General features: G+C 38.4%; 1 protein-coding gene and 1 long non-coding RNA gene across 2 annotated transcripts; one reads left to right on the top strand and one right to left on the bottom strand.

Annotated features, from left to right (window-relative positions):
- The first annotated feature begins 6,920 nt into the window (after positions 1 to 6,920).
- LOC122138686 lies at positions 6,921 to 13,095 on the top strand. The gene is made up of 3 exons (XR_006155733.1): positions 6,921 to 7,007; positions 8,140 to 8,225; positions 11,470 to 13,095. It is a non-coding gene; the product is annotated as an uncharacterized LOC122138686 (long non-coding RNA).
- On the bottom strand, positions 9,420 to 11,576 carry ugt5g2 (UDP glucuronosyltransferase 5 family, polypeptide G2). Its single transcript, XM_019087591.2, has 2 exons — positions 11,454 to 11,576; positions 9,420 to 11,009 (listed from the first exon to the last, which is right to left on the bottom strand). The coding sequence occupies exons 1-2, from the start codon at positions 11,574 to 11,576 to the stop codon at positions 9,438 to 9,440; spliced, it is 1,695 nt and encodes a 564-aa protein (XP_018943136.1). The 3' UTR covers positions 9,420 to 9,437.
- Positions 13,096 to 13,699: the final 604 nt, after the last annotated feature.

The following is a 13,699-nucleotide window of genomic DNA, read 5'->3' on the forward strand; positions in this document are numbered from 1 at the left end:
GTAGTGTTTATTATAAATAATTTATCCATGCACTTCATTATTTATTTATTTATTTTTTTCAATTCATGTGCCCTCGTAATATTTACTCAAAAACGTTAACCTCCCCTTTCCCACAAAACGACTCATCTTCTCTTCCGGTCATGAGCTATGGCGCAAGGGCGGAGCTAGTGACATGAGGGTAAATGCTGGGATAAGTGACAGGGGGTAAAGCTGAAGCTGATGCTTCACTTTATAGGAAACAATGCGACCAGTGCTGACGCGAGCCATGAGGGAGTACACTACCCTTAAAAATGGAAAGGATATTAGGAGATAACCACAACATTACTCTTAGGACATTGTAAACTATTTTTTACATTTTTTTTATGAATATGACTTAATTTTAACTTATTTGTAAGTCGCTTTGGATAAAACTGTCTGCTAAATTATTAAATGTAAATGTAACCTGATGGAGGACGCGCTCAGTCATTCAGGCAGTCTCTCTCACTCTCTCTCTCACTCTATATGTTATTTGTAGGTCGTGACAGGTCTTGATGCCCAAATCCGATTTTCTGACTATATCCGATTTTTTTGACGACCCTGCTTACATCATCTTTTAAAAGTGACCCGTATCCGATTTTTGCATTTACACTATACACTGCTGAAACTACCAAATGTAGATGTTCTGACCCGGAAAAGGAAGTTAAAACAGCACGAAATTCAATGGATGCAGATGCAAATAAAATTATACAGTGTTTTGCTTTCCACAATATTTTGAAAAGTCAACAAAAAAAAAACAAATCAACAAAACATCTCGTACGGCGGAGAAAAAAGCGCTTAAACCGTGCCTCCCCATATCTCGTGAAATGTCTTCAAACACGGATTTATTTCTGTAACAACCCTGCATTTTTGCCTGCACTGTCTCTTCACCCCAAAGACTTAAAAGACATGAAACCTCCGCATTGATGGATTTATTTCTGTAACAACCCTGCATTTTTGCCTGCAATAAGTCATGTGATCTCAGTTGGTGGTCTCCACTCTGAGTTAACGTCACTTTTTTAATGACGTACGACTCGCATTTACTGGGGAATATCCGATTTGTCTGCTTACATGGCACACGCAAATGCACGTATCCGATTCATATCCGATTTATTACCACATATGAATGAGGCCTGAATCCGATCTGCGAAAATCGGAATCCATGCGGTTTTTTTCCTGCTTACACGTCACGGTCACCGTCATATCCGATCTGTGCCACATGAGCGGAAAAAATCGGAATTGGGCCACTTGAACCATGCAGTGTAAATGGGGCCTCTCTCTCTCTCTCTCGCACACGCATGTTTTGTGTTGTTGATCGTCCTAATCATTCTCAGTGAATAAAACATTTCTTCATGCTAGGGTGTCGGTGGTGAATCCAGTGGAGAGAAATCCCCTCACAACTAACTGCAAACTGGCATTCAGATCTGCCTCCATTTTGTTAGCAATGCCCCAACTTCCAACGATCCAATAAATTCCTGAAGGACAAAATCAAGTCCTGCCCTCTCATTTCAGATGCTGTTTCACTCGGATAGACATCACAGTAGAGAAAAAAAGAAAATAGCTACTTCCGTTTCATGCTGACTTTAAGGTTAGAGCACCCTTACTAATTTAAGGAGCACCCACAGTGATTTGATTCTGGAGCCAGGCCTGGGCCTGACAGAATATTAAAGGTGCCATAGACCGCTGAGGACACGGTGGTTACATTTCATTTTCAACGCTTTCAACAATACCAATGCTTCATGCACAAAACGTCCAGACTCCAGACAAAGTAAGCATCACGCGTCATATTTTGTTTTCCAAAAGAGCTTCTTGGCTCTCTGTAAGGCTAATGTTGCTAAAGCTACCATTGTCTCTGCCTGTTTTCACTAATGCTGCCTTCACGTCCTACCAGAATGATTGTAATGTGGTAGTTAAAAATTGCATTTGGAAGCAATGTGAGGTCACCACCAGTTAAACCATAACACCAGTATGCCGGCGCATAAGCTCTTGAAACTCCTCACTCTTCTGAAAAGGAAGGTGGGAGCACCAGCACATTTTAATTTAAAGGGGACAAACACAAAAACAGCATGTTTTGGCTCATACCCGAAAAGTGGCAATTTCAACAAGCTATAAAAAATTATTTGTGGGGTATTTTAAGATAAAACGTCACATACACACTCTGGGGACATCAGAGAACAATTTAAAATATTGTATCAATGCACTCTATGGCAGCTTTAAGTGTCTTTTGGATAAAGGCATTTAGTAGGCCTACATTTGTTTTTGAACAAAAGTGTTTAAACAAAACACTTTTGTGATGTAAAGCACTAAATAATTGCAATAGCCTACTTATTTTTATCAATATTGTCCTAACAATAGTGATTATTTTTGTCGATATACCATCCTTAGGGAAGGTGCTAGAGCATGCTCTGGTTACCTTCTCATGAAAGCGACTTCTGCTCATGAAAGCCTATTTAGTTAGCTTAGCTTGCAATCTAATCTAACTTGAGGGAAATGTTGTTTGAAATTGTATCTATCTATCTATCTATCTATCTATCTATCTATCTATCTATCTATCTATCTATCTATCTATCTATCTATCTATCTATCTATGACTACCTGTCAAAAGTTTTTGAACAGTAAGATTAGTAATGTTTTTAAAGAATTCTCTTCTGCTCACCAAGCCTGCAACAGTCAAATTTTGAAATATTTTTACTATTTAAAATAACTGTTTTCTGTTTGAATGTTTTAAAATTTAATGTATTCCTGTGATTTCAAAGATGAATTTTTAGCATCATTACTCCAGTCACATGATCCTTCAGAAATAATTCTGATATTCTGATTTGCTGCTCAAAAAACATTTATTATTAGTATTATAATGTTGAAAATAGCCGAATATATATATAAGCACTGACTCCAAACTTTTGAATGGTATAGTGTATAATGTTACAAAAGCTTTTTATTTCAGATAAATGCTGATCTTTGGATCTTTGTATTCATCAAAAAATCCTGACAAAATTCACTGAGCTGTTTTAAATATTGATGTTGATAATAATAATATGTTACCCAGGGCCACAAAACCAGTCTTAAGTGTCAATTTTTAAAAATAGAGATTTATACATCATCTGAAAGCTGAATAAATAAGCTTTCCATTGGTGCATGGTTTATTAGGATCAGACAATATTTGTCCGAGATACAACTATTTGAAAATCTGGAATCTGAGGAAGCAAAAAAATCTAAATACTGAGAAAATCACCTTTGAAGTTGTCCAAATTAAGTTCTTAGCACTGCATATTACTAAACAATTCAGTTTTGATATATTCACAGTAGAAAATTTACAAAATATCTTCATGGAACATGATCTTTATTTAATATCCTAATGATTTTTGGCAGAAAAATCGATCATTTTGACCCATACAAGGTTTTTTTATTTTTATTTTATTTTATTTTTTTTTATTTTTTTTTTGGCTATTGCTAAAAATATACCCCAGCGACTTAAGACTGGTTTTGTGGTCCAGGGTCACATATAGCCATTTTCAACATAATAATAATAATAATAATAATAATAATAATAAATGTTTCTTGAACAGAAAATCAGTATATTAGAATGATTTCTGAAGGATCATGTGACACTGAAGACTGGAGTAATGATGCTGAATATTTAGCTTTGATCACTAAATTACATTTTAAAATATATTCCAACAGAAAGCAGTTATTTTAAATAGTAAAAATATTTCACAATATTACTGCTTTTGCTGTATCTTGGATCAAATAAACGCAGGCTTGGTGAGCAGAAGATAATTCTTTAAAAAACTTTACTATATGATAAATCAATATCAATAAAGATACACTTTAATATTTTAAGATGATTTTTTTTTTTTTTTTTTTTTTTTTGTCCAGACATATGAGGTGCATGTTGGTAGATTTTGCATAAACCCATTATTTGAGAGAAAAACAACAAAAAAAAAGGAAAGGAAAGAAAGGAAGATAAATTGTAAATGAAGAGCTGAATAAGTGTAAATGTTGTTGTATGAGATCTAAAGAAAGTTAAAATATGTGTTTCCATTCATATTTTCACTTCTCCCAGGTAGCTGGCAACCTACCATAAATTTTCATCTTCAACCGTTTGAAGTGTGGGTGTATACAGATTGAATATTTGTTAATGTTTGCCCGCTGTGATTAAGAGACAAAGTTGTGTGTCGGTGTACCTGTCTTTGTGTGCACATAAGTATGTGTGTGAGTGCGTATGTTTGTGTGTGTTTGGTAATTGGCTGTATATTAAAGATAGTTGTGATCCTGCCCTCTCTAACACAGCAATAAAGCTCACTTAGAGTGTTTTATTAAAAACAGCCAGCGAGAGGGGGGAGACGGAGGGATGGGGCGGCAGAGACGTAACAACACAAATATATTGGACTTTTTCCTGTATCATTTTTTGTCTTTAAAAAGTCCAAATGACCACTCAAATTGGGTAGTGCATCATTTTCTGTCATGCAGCTGAAAGCGTGGCAGACAGTTCTAATTCATCATTTTGGTGATTTAATAGCTGAGAAATATATTAAAATAATAAAATGTGGGCTGAAATGCCCTGGATTTGCAGTGATAAATAGCCCTCTCTGGCCTGATCGGATTAGTTGCACTAACAGATATATTGCGGTCAGGATTCACGCAGGCACGCACGATTGTTTTCCAATAAAAAGTTGCATATTAAATTCCAACACAGAAAAGGAGGGGAGAGGCCCTTCTATCTACAAACCCTCCAGAAAAAGAGATAGAGGGGAAAACGAGAGAGATGAATGTAGAGAGGGAATAAGGGATTTTAAGTGTTACACCGATACCATCCGGAGATATATTGCCAGAGCCGAACCACCACAGCCGATAAGTAAGCTACTTAAACTTATTTATCTGGACATTTATAGCAAATTCTCACACATACATAATTCCTCATGCTCAGAGAGTCATATTAGCATGCTCACAAGCTCATAAACTTTCATTTAAACTCTCTCTCTCGCTCCCTCCCTCCCTCCTTCCATATCCCTGAGGAAAACATTTGGAGTCTCATTGTCCTTCGACTCATCAGGAAGTGCTTGGTTGTAATTAATTAGCTCATTTGTTTATGCAAATGTCTGCAATTAAGTCATATTGTTTGTTAAAGAGATAATTGTCTAAATCAAAAAAAGATGTCCTGTATCTGAGAGCAAATGATGTTCGTCTAATTAAGCACATTAGTCCAAATTTGTAATTAACAGCGCATAATTAGGTGGGAAGATATCCTGTTTATGCGTGACGTCATCAGGGGTTTAAATGCACAGAACGAGAGTCTGACAGACAGATGGGCTGGTAGACGGAATCGCAGACGGATGAAAAAAAAAAACAGACAACAAGGATAAAAACAGGTGAAAATCAAGAGTGTATCCAAGGGACATGTGTGGGAGAAAAATACACAAATGTAGATTCGTGAAGTCAACCATTTTCTAATCTTTCCTTCATCAGTGCTGTGATCCACAGTCAAATATGTGTGTGTTTATTTATGTGTGTGATTGGGTGTGTATGTGTGAAACACGATGGAGGGAAGGTGTTCGGGGTCAAAGCGGTTGAACATTAAAGGGTTAAATCTCTTTCATTATTACTCCCCAAATCGACCTGGGGGGATGCAAGGAGAACTGATTAGAAAGGAGAGAGGAGGAATGAGAAAGCTAAAGAGAGATGAAGACAGAGGGCAGAGAAAGAGAGAGAGAGATCTCAAAACAGTCCGATATAAATCATAACAATCATAACCTCAGGGCACGCCATGATAAAGAAGAGAAGGAACGAGACAGAGCGAAAGAAAGAAAAGTGAGGGACACTATACAAATACAAGCACAATGTACAGCCACAGGAATTGTTGCAATGTTTATTTGTTAAAATATGAGGGTTTGTACATTATGATTATTGTTAAGGTTGTATACAGTACATACGTGAATTGTGAAGGCCTAAATGTGTGGATGGAAATATTTTTTTTTAATGCAAATACAATGCAGGACTGGAGCATTCAAGAAGGATGCAAAAGGACCATAAAAGTAGCCCATTTGTACTCCACATGCTATATGAAATCAAACAATACCTTTGTGTGAAAAACAAACCACAATTTATGTCCTTATTTACAAAAAAATCTTAACATCCACCTTAAGAGTTCATTAGATATTTGTTTTAATTCATAAATGAATCATTCTAAAAAGATGCTTTTTAGAGGTTGTTTAATAGTTCTGTTTATAACCATATTATTTTGAAGAACCCTTGCATGATGAAATGGTTCTTTGTTTCAGAGTGTAGGGTTTTTATTCCAACCCTTTTGTCTTTTTTTTCCTTAATCTGTAACTGTCACAAAATGTATTCAATGCCACTTTATTGATTTTTTTGCAGCTCATATATCAACATCCAACTATTCAGACTGTCAACACATTCTCAACAGGCACTTGATATTCTTCTTAAAATGTTTATAAATTTTAACTTACAAATTGTAAGCGAACACTCATACATCGAAGGACTAGGATTACAATAAAGAAACTTTTGTGCAGTGGAAAGGTCCCATGGATGTGAAAAGTTCTTCTAAGTTCCCAATAAGAAACCTTTATTTTTAAGAGGGTAAGTGTGGCCAGCTCTGTTCAGTTGAGGATACTTCACTCTTCTTCTCCACTAAGCAGGCTAGTGACAGATATACTGAATTTATGATCCATATATTGTTAAGAGTTTTTAGTTCTTGAGTATAAACACAGTAAGATAAATATTAAAGTAATTGTGCAATCCCATGACTTTGTACTGGAATTGTTTCTAAAACGTGTTCCTTTGAGTCTGATCTTTTCATTGAATCATTTCAGATTCCTTTCGCAAACACAGTCTGAATGATCTGTTAATGAATCGAATTCATTCGGTTCAAGTTCAACTCACTGACTCATTGATTCATTGCATCGTTAACAGCTCACTGGAGGGGAAGATTATCAGTGACTTAAATTTCGGTTTGTTCCTCGCACAAATCTCGGGTATGGCTTTAGAAGACAATTTTTTAATCATGATTTTATGTTGTACACTGTTGATGTATTATTTTTGCTATGTGATGTACATGTTTTGGTTCTGTATGTGCGCTATGCGCACATAAAAGTAGGCTAGGCCTTGTGTGTGCTTGTTTTTGCCATTTTTATGCGTCAGGGGGATAAGTCTAAGAGAGGGTTGGAATGAGTAGTCTATCTCTTTTGGGATGGAAAGTGCCTCTGAAGAGATTTTCGCCAGACCAGACCGTGTCTCAAACAAGCCACAAATGAACAAATAACACACAAGAATGTTGCATTGTGCGTTTGAAGAAAATTACGTACCGCAATGAGCGGGAAGCGGCGTAAGTAACAACGCGGTTTACTGAGGGTGACGGGACACATAGTGGAAAAGCAGAAGATATCGAAAACTGAGGGGAAAAACCATGACCATGGAGTAAAACCGGGAAAAACTGAAACTATATGAGCGACCGAACCGCGATCATTTTGTCCTCTTGCGACTAAAGTCTCTGGCTACAGTCCAGAGAGTTTTACACCGCTTCTCCATTATGGGTGACCAGGGGGAGGCGTAAGACAATGTCATCTCTTTGTAATTGGTTTTTAGTTTTAATTTCTTTGTGTTTAACACAAATAGGATGGTTCTATTAATGTTAAGTAGGCTTGTGTAATAAGTTTCTATGACCTGCAGGAATTCCTAATCATTAATTCAAGCAAAAGCCTAATGACCTTCTAATCTGTAGCACTTATGAAGAACATTAGTCTCTTTCTCTCTCTTTCACTCGATCTCTCGTCCCACCTCTCTCTCTCTCTCTCTCTCTCTCTCTCTCTCTCTCTCTCTCTCTCTCTCTCGCTAAGAAAGGCTAATTAAAATAGCCATTTGGCAGCCTAGCGTCCTAATTGCTATTGCCATCATTGCTGGTCGATTGGGAGGAGATAGAGCGATAGAGGAAGGGGATATAGTGAGGAAAAGAAAAGATGAGCGAGAATAAGATTGATAATGAGATAACGAGTCATTAGAAGCATACATTAGCGAATACAGCCCTGGCTAATGTCCCCTCAATCAGTTAGACCTCTCTCATCCTTGCCTGTCTTCTTTTTATCATTCTGTCCCTGCATGTGCTTCCAGCCATCTCCTGTCTCATATCTAGAGAAAAGGATGTCCTCCTCTGGCTGGTAAAGAGAAAGTGCTGTGCCACGCAGCATTTTGGTCAGGTTTGTGATCATCTAACTTTTAGATCATTTTAGCTTTAATGAAACCATGGCATTTTGATGTATGGTTTATAAAAAGCATCAGGCTGATGTAAAAGAATATAGGCTGTAATAGGATTTTGGATTGCAGAATGAGTCCAAGCAATATTTGAATATATCCATTGCGCCATCTGCTGGTGATCTGGCGCAAGGTATAAATGCGTGTTAAAATGAAACCTGCTGTTTTGGACTCTTGATAAGAGCTTTATTTTGAGCATTGCTAATTAACCATGTTTTACACAACGCATATGTGGATAGTTACAATCAAATTGTTTCATTGCTGGAGCTACAAATGATTAGATGTTCTGTAAGCTTTCAACACAGCACTTTGGGACTGTCACATCCTGAACAGGCTGACTGTAGATTATACAACTTGGCTTAAACCATTCACATCTTGCAAAGAGTTACATCATGCCAGAATATTGACCAGCTGCTGTTTGTCACTGGTGATTCGCTTCTTTTCTTTCTTTCTTTTTGCAAATGCCCTTAAATGCATTGTGTACAAGTAGGGGGATTACTTCAAGGATTCCAGGGCAGGGATCAGCACCTAATCACCAACATACAGTTTAGTTGGCAAGGAATTGCAAGAGCACAAAAAATGGGGGGAGAGAATTAAAGGCAAAGAAAGATAGAGAGAAAGAGGAAATATTACCATGTCAGAGCTGTGACATAAACGAAGAGCTATTGTGCTCATGAGGATCTGGGTTCGAGTCTAACCTGTGTCATGTCCAATTTCTGTTCTTCTCTCTCTCTCTCTCTCTCTCTCTCTCTCTCTCTCTCTCTCTCTCTCTCTCTCTCTCTCTCACTACTTTCCTGTCACCTCTTAACTGTCCTATCAAAAAAAAAAAAAAGCCAACTGAAAAACGCCTGATAAAGAAAGAATTGGAAGGCAGTGTTGTTTTCATATTATTTATATACTTTTGCATTTATTAATATTTTGAATTAGCTTTTATTTGATATTTTTCAGTTTTTATTTTAATTTAAGCTTTAGTCATTTTGTTTCAATTTTTAGTTTTAGGAATTTTAGTACTTTATTTCTAAATATTTAATTCTATATCTAAGCTTTTCATCTAGCCTTATATTTCATTTCAGCATTATTTAAATTACCAAAAACAATATATATATATATATATATATATATAAGACAAGTGGCTCTCTGGATTCTTTGCCTATTCACTAAGTTCTTTTGTTTGCTCTTAATTTTGAAATGGGAATATTGTTGCTGTCTTTCAGAGCATTAATGTTCTCTTTCAGCCTCTTACTGCCTTCCTTTACAGCTTTTTTGTTGCCGTCTCTCACTGGCTTGTTTGTCCCTCTTTTCCATCTTCGTATCCATATTGTGTAGACACCTCCCAGAGTCAGCAGAAGTATAAGGAGAACCAATGCAGCCACATCTAGACAGTAGTAGGAGTACGTGGACATGTTGTAAGCCTCAGCATGTAGATGGCGTGCCCCTTTATGGCGCAGGACAAACTCGATCCAGTACACTGCTTTGTCGAGAGGATGCAAAGGCTGGTCTCGATGTAAACTGGAGAGCTTCTGCATGTTCTGACGATATGTTGGGTTCTCTAAGATATCTCTCAAAGCTTCAAGGAACTCTTCTGTGGTGCAAGTAGCTGCATCCAGCATCCGTGCCGCCCCTCTTGCCTGAAGACGTACAATGTTATCTAGCTGGTCAAATAGCAAAGGGAGTCCCAACACTGGCACCCCATGATAGATGGCTTCATATAGACCATTGGTGCCCCCATGAGCCACGAAAGCACAGGTCTTCGGATGGCCCAGCAAGTCATTCTGAGGTATCCATTGAAGCAGTAGTGTGTTATTACCCAATGATGAAGGTCTCTCACCAATAAACCTCCAGATCACCTTCTGCGGCATGCGGGCGAAAGCTGTGGCAATGGCCTCCATGACTTCTCGGGGCAATCCTGCAATCAGAGTTCCCAGAGACATCACGACCACCCCATGGTCTCCTGAGCTCTGCATGAACTCCTCCAGCTCTGCAGGGAGAGGCTTGGCCGGACGACACTGGAAGCCGCCAATGTAGATGAGGTTTGGCATGGAAGGTCGTGGGAACTCAAACACAAAGTCTACACGGACAAGCCACAGCTCCGCTGATTGTTGCATGACTAGGAGGTCGGCGCCGGGAGGGAAGTATTTGAGCAACAAGCTAGAATACATGGGAATCACCAGCCAGCGCTCTTGAATGAGGTTCAACCCATAATGTAGAAGATTACGGGTTCTTTCTAACAAACCCATTTGGTCTGTCAGACCTGAGCTGGGAACAGGCACATAGGATATGGGAGAAGGTGCGATGGAGAAGTGGCCTTCTCCGAAACTCATCCAACGGACGTTATAGATCATTGGAAGTTGGAGGTAATGTGCCAGGATGACCCCACCTGGCATTGCAGGGTCAGTGAGCATCAAGTCATAGTTCGCCATCTTTATTTGTGTCATCAGATCTTTGTTCTCCAGCATGGTGGTGAGCATGGCACAGTTTGCAGTGTGAGCCACCTTTATGATGCCAATAAATTCTGACATCTGGGCCAACACACCCATCACTGAGCCCTTCCTGCGGGCCTGAAGAATCTGTTGTACTGCGTTCTCAAACAGGTCCAGGCCTATGTATTTCTTTTTAAGCTTCACCGTAATGGAGCTGTAGTAAGGTGAATTCTCCTGGATGAACCAGGTGTCAGTAAGGCGAATCACACTCAGCTCGTGTCCATGAGAGTGCAGCTTCTTCACCAGCACCTAGGGGGCAGTAATACAGTGAATTTAGGTTTTAATCATACTAAGCTGGATTGCTTTTCTATTTTTTGGGTTGCTTTTTTTATGTATGTATCTCCAGAGGAGCTCCGGTACATGGAAGCCAGTTTTTGCCTCACATTTTTCAATTGTGACATTACATCTCACAGTTGTGACAAATTTTGCAGTTGATTGTGACTTTATTTTTTTGTATTGCAACTTTATATCTCACAAATGCAACTTTATTGATTTTAAAGGAATAGTTCAAAATTCTTGGATGACCTGAGTGTGAATAATGTTTCAACAAACTTCCATTTTTGGGTGAATTATTCCTTTAAATTACCTTTTTGTTTTTACTTTGACGTGAAAACAGGCTTCCACACCAGAAATAGTGAACTTTGCTGAAATATTTATATAATAACTAGTGTCCCTGTGTATTTAAATCAGTACCTCCATGTTCACCCAGTGACTGCCATCAACGGGGAAAACCAGGATCTTATCGCCATTATAACCACAGGGTAAAGACAGAAGGAGGGATGTCCAAAGGAAAATAAGGGAAATGTATCCACACATTTCTTTATTTTTTCCTTTTTCAAAATTACAAAAATAATCAGCATGAAAATCACTTTAAATGCCTTTTTAAGACAATAAACAGCATTTATATGGACTAAAATATAAAGACTGAGTTCTCTTATGCATATTTATTTTAAGTACATGTATAAATATGTGGTGTATAAATTAAAACTATGCAAGTTAAATATCAATGTATAAATAGTTTGTTAGGTCACATACCTGAGTTGAGTCTTCTAGTTTCAGTCCCACAAAAAAATGTTGCTACGTAAAAGAAAAAGCCTTCACACAGTCTCTGAAGGACGAGAGATTAGCTTCCCTATTTACCATAATTCCTCTTTTGTTTTCTTGTGAAACATTTCTCAGCCCTATTTTTTTCTGTCCAGCATGACATTCAGAATGAACTGTGCTGTGTTAACAAATCTTGAATTGCAAACACAAATGCATTTAAATTTTAAAGTCAGCCATGCTACAACTTCACGTACATTAAATGTTTTTGTTTTCAAGAAATCTGATTCTATTTCCATTTTTGAAGCACATCACATCTATTTATGTATGCCATCATTACTGATGTAAGCAGTCTATTTAACAACTGTTGTGACAGACGGAATTGATGCCATCTGGACTGCAGGAGCAAATGCTACCGGTGCCACATTGATCACTCCAACCAACTGCTGTGTAGCGATGACTTGTGTGGTGGTTGCCATTTGAATAGGTTGAATCACGGGATGTGTTGTCAGTACAGTGACCGTTTGTTTGCGTGCTTTTATTTCTCTACTCATCTGACACCAAGAGCACCAGATGCAACAGCAAGTCACCATGATGTCCTCACAGATACTGCCCTGTTGCAACACATACAAACAAATTATTGTTTTGAAGCCCTCTTTGATTAACTGGTTCACTGGTATAGGGAAAGGAAAAACTCATCCCAATATCATATTTGTGGCGAACTGCCACCCTCATTCCCAGAGACACAGGTGGCACGCATACTGGAACCCCAAAAGCTGCCATGATGCCTGGGCCGAATATGTCCAGCAGAGGCAGACAAGTGCTGTCCCCAAACTCTCCAGTGGTGGAGCAGATAAAGCAAGGAAAGCACCAGAACCCATAGCAGCCTCGGGACCAAAAAATGCACATAATATGATATCATTTGCATAATTTTTAATGAACTGTAAAAATGGTCCTGTAATATTTATTATAAGGCCTGTAAGCATACTTACAAGAATTCAAGTCCTGGCAACAGTCACATATTCCTGAATTCCAGCCACTCCTCATAGGCATCTGCACAACTACGAATTCTGAGTATGGGTCACCATACTTGGCCGTATGTCATGTCACGTCACGTCAATCAAGAAATGTCTTAAATAGGACCTGCCTGACACCTTGAAGTAGACCAATAGATCCTCAAAAGGTAGATATCATGCCGAGATCCAAAGAAATTCAGAAACAAATGAGAAAGAAAGTAATTGAGATCTATCCGTCTGGAAAAGGTTATAAAGCAATTACAAAAGCTTTGGGACTCCAGCGAACCACAGTGAGAGCCATTATTCGCAAATGGCAAAAACATGGAACAGAGAACCCTCCCAGGAGTGGCCGGCCGACCAAAATTACTCCAAGAGCACAGCGACGACTCATCCAAGAGGTCACAAAATACCCTACAACAACATCCAAAGAACTGCAGGCTTCACTTGCCTCATTTAAGGTCAGTGTTCATGACTCCACCATAAGAAAGAGACTGGGCAAAAATGGTCTGGATGGCAGAGTTCCAAGACGAAAACCGCTGCTGAGCAAAAAGAACATAAAGGCTCATCTCAGTTTTGCCAGAAAACTTCTTGATAATCCCCAAGACTTTTGGGAAAATACTCTGTTGACTGACGAGACAAAAGTTGAACTGTTTGTAAGGTGTGTGTCCCATTACGTCTGGCGTAAAAGTAACACCACATTTCAGAAAAAGAACATCATACCAACAGTAAAATATGGTGGTGGTAGTGTGATGGTCTGGGGCTGTTTTGCTGCTTCAGGACCTGGAAGACTTGCTGTGATAAATGAAACCATGAATTCTGCTGTTTACCAAAAAATCCTGAAGGAGAATTGCCGGCCATCTGTTCGTGACCTCAAGCTGAAGC

Source organism: Cyprinus carpio, chromosome B10 (assembly GCF_018340385.1).
Source record: "Cyprinus carpio isolate SPL01 chromosome B10, ASM1834038v1, whole genome shotgun sequence".
Lineage (NCBI taxonomy): Eukaryota > Metazoa > Chordata > Actinopteri > Cypriniformes > Cyprinidae > Cyprinus > Cyprinus carpio.

Coding starts and splice junctions, on each gene's coding strand:
- ugt5g2 (XM_019087591.2), bottom strand. CDS start 11,576: ATGTGTGGATACATTTCCCTTATTTTCCTTTGGACATCCCTCCTTCTG. Junction 11,010..11,453: donor GTCACTGGGTGAACATGGAG/GTACTGATTTAA, acceptor ACTGCCCCCTAG/GTGCTGGTGAAGAAGCTGCA.